Source organism: Microtus pennsylvanicus, chromosome 5 (genome assembly GCF_037038515.1).
Source record: "Microtus pennsylvanicus isolate mMicPen1 chromosome 5, mMicPen1.hap1, whole genome shotgun sequence".
NCBI lineage: Eukaryota > Metazoa > Chordata > Mammalia > Rodentia > Cricetidae > Microtus > Microtus pennsylvanicus.
Genome location: NC_134583.1, coordinates 26,550,548 through 26,553,890, shown reverse-complemented (window position 1 = coordinate 26,553,890; position 3,343 = coordinate 26,550,548). Strand labels below are relative to the sequence as shown.

The 3,343-nt window shown below is 47.0% G+C and overlaps 1 protein-coding gene across 1 annotated transcript in view; it reads left to right on the top strand.

Annotated features, from left to right (window-relative positions):
- Positions 1-3,120: 3,120 nt before the first annotated feature.
- Positions 3,121-3,343, top strand: part of Lactb2 (lactamase beta 2) — a 37,406-nt gene continuing 37,183 nt past the window's right edge. The window contains exon 1 of the mRNA XM_075971399.1: positions 3,121-3,326. Within this exon, the coding sequence (XP_075827514.1) occupies positions 3,205-3,326 (122 nt within the window). The 5' untranslated portion in view covers positions 3,121-3,204. The remainder of the gene's footprint in view (positions 3,327-3,343) is intronic.

Sequence of the window (3,343 nt, the reverse complement as noted above, 5' to 3'; positions counted from 1 at the left end):
TTACCCAGAGAAACCCTGTCTCGAAAAAACAAAACAAACAAATAAACAAAAATTGGCAACGAGAAAACTGGGTTTCCACAAGCAAACAGATGAAACTAGATCCATATTTTTCAGTCCACATAAAAATCAATTCAAAGTTGATCAAAACCCTTAATATAAGACTTTAAACCTTTAAATTGCTAGAGGAAATCAGATGTAGGCAGAGGAAGGGATATTCTGAACTGGACTACACAAGGAATAAACCCAAGAACTGACAAATTGGATTACATGGAATTAATCCAATTAATTAATTATTTATTAATTACATTAAATTAAGGAGCTTCTGCTGCACAGGCAAGGAAAGGATCGCCACTCATCAAGCAGGCATGCCATCCCACACCCCACAGAGGAAGACAGCCTCACTGGGATTCCAGCCAGATTCTTTTTCTGCATAGAGCTTTCAGCCTTGGTTGTGTGTCTCAGCACTTGCTGAAGGGGCTATGTAACCACTGACGTAGCAAAAAGATGTTCTAACTCTTATAAAGTGTGAGGAAAGATGACCATGTTAAGGTTCCCCCTGTGGCCGCTCCAGATCCTGATGGCTCAGCCATATCTTACGACCCATAGCAAAAAAATATATAAGCACCCGTGGTGCAGTCCAGGGGTGTTGATCAGGTTCATTTTCTCTGCCATTGAAAGAACTAAATAAAAAGCAGGAAAATCTGAATCTCAACGGGCAGCGGCAGAGAAATGTCAAGCACTGCCAACAGAATCAGCAGTTGAAGGAAGGTGTTTATTGGGGTGCAGCAGACACGCAGAGAAAAGACCCTCTGCAAAGCAGGTAGGGGGCACTCAGCAAAAAAAAAAATCCTGTCTCTTCCCAAGGGTTGTGGGTTTTAAAGTTTCTCAAGAACTTTCCTCTCCTAATTCAGGGTTGGTCAGATTGGCCCAGAACTGTGTGTGACGTGTCCTGAGCCTTGACCTTGTTGAACAAGTTCATCAGCTGTTTGAGGCTGTCAGGTTTTTGTCTCACATCAGGAAGGTGAGGAAGAAGCTGGCTATCTTAGAAATTCATCACCTTTCTTTATTGCCTTAGCCGTGGCTCCTCCCCTGTCTATCTAACAGACTCTAAACTGCTAGTCTCTCACTAGCATAGCAAAAAGACACATTCGCATATGCCATGTGGGAAAGGACAGTTGTATTGGAACCTCCTCCACGGACACTTCCCCTTCAGGCTGCTCAGCATCGGCTGCATGCCTGGCTACCCCCTAGCCAGGACCATGCCATCATGCCTCCCCAACTCATCTTTGGTTCCGTCAGGTTACTGTTTGGGAAAAAGTGTGACTGACGTTTCCTGGAAAGGCACAACCCAATAGTCCAAGACAACAATCAATGAGTTGGACTTTTTGTTTGCTTGTTTGTTTACTGAGGTTGCCAGCAGGAGTACAGGTGAGGGGTGACTTACAAGAATCAGGGAGGACTCACCAGGAGACCCACCCCAGCGTGGATGGCAGCTCTGACCTGCTAAACCACAGAGAAAGAGTTGAGAGTGCAGAGCTAGCAGCAAGCTACGCAGAGAGCTCCAGAGTTGCAGTTGTCGTCCATACTGACTATAAATGCATATTATTAGGATGAAACCAGCTGATACGAATGACTTGGTTTACCCCAAGTCCTCTTCCCAGGATACATTGTGAGTCACAAAATGACATGTGATAATTTCAATAACAGTTTTCAAATTAAGCTCATTCTTGGGACCCAGAACAGAAACTTATCCCACATAGCAAAAAAAAAAAAAGTTCAACTCCTCTGAAATATTGAGCTGTCAATTTGCGAATGGATTTCTTCTGCAAAGAACGAATGATTAAAAATGACTATCCTAAAGTCAGACCAAAGTATCAGGAGTGTTCATTTCTCAATTATTTCTTAAAGGAGTAGGCTAAAGTAGTGGGCATGCTCTTTATCTCTTTGGTTATACACATTGCTGGAGAGCATAGAATCTGGGCATTTTCTTGTAGGTAACTAACTTATAACTCAAGTTCTTAAGGTGGGAAACAATAGTAAATACTTGTCAATTGGAAGATACTGCAGTACAGAGAAAAAAAATGTTACTTTCACTTTGGATACAAAAGCAACTTATTTCCCTGGGCAAGTGGGTAGGATAGAGAGGAAGATAGGCAGCGTCCTCCAATCTCCACAAATCAGATCATGCGTTGATGCAAAACACGTAGAGAGAGACCCAAACACAGAACTGGGTTCTCCCAAACTCCGTTTTACATTTATAAAATGGGGATAAATTGTGCCGGATAAAGTGTTAGGGTCCACATGGGTTTTAAGAGTTGAGGGTTAACAAGAACTGAAGAGGTAACTCGGTTGGTAAAGAGCTTGCCTTGTAAGTACGATGACCTGAGCTTGATCCCACAGAACCTACATAAAATGTGGGGCATGGTGTCATATTTTTATTAATACCTGTAGTGGGGAGACAGGAATTCCTGAGGCCTGTGAACAGCTGGCCAGTCTAGCCTAGGTGGCGACTCCGGGCTGGTGAGGAATAGATGGACGTCCAGAGAATGACATCTGAAGTTGTCTTCTGGCCTCCACAGGTATGCACGCAAACGTGTGTGTGTGTGTGTGTGTGTGTGTGTGTGTGTGTGTGTGTGTGTGTGTGTGTGTGTGCGCGTGTGCTTTGAAGATTAAAAAAAAGATTATTGGGGCGGCTCTTGGCAAGAAGCACTCAGATAGGAAGGCTAGGTGGGCATCAGTTCCACCATTTATTATGAAAGGTACGTTATTCTTCAATTGCACACCCTGCCACTGCCTAAGACCTGGCCTGCCATTCCTTCCTGGGTTGGGACTCAGTAACTATCCCCATACCTGCCAACCCTTCTTTCCCTCACAGGTTAACTTTCCAATGAACTAAAGTCATGAAGATGCCAGACTACTTGGGTTCAAAGTCCGAAAAGACACCAGGCTCCGAGACAGAGGCTCCGAGAGCTGCTCAGGCCCCGCCAGGCCTCATCAGGCCACCTCAGACCAGAGCCACCCGGAACGATCTCTCGCCGCCGCCAGTCAGGCCAGGCCCGTCACGTGACGGAGGCCCCGCCGCCGCCCTCTCCAATCCGCTCGGGGCCGCCTCCCGCCGTGTCACGTGACCGCCGCCCTACTCTCGGGGCCTGGGGCTCGCCGTGCACGGAGAGACTGGGAATCTAGTCGCCGGCCGGCTTGAAGATGGCCACCGCTCTGCAGCGCATCGAGCGGCTGTCCAGTCGGGTGGTGCGCGTGTTGGGCTGTAACCCGGGTCCCATGACCCTGCAAGGCACCAACACGTACCTGGTGGGGACCGGCAGCAGGTAAACGCCCCCTCCCC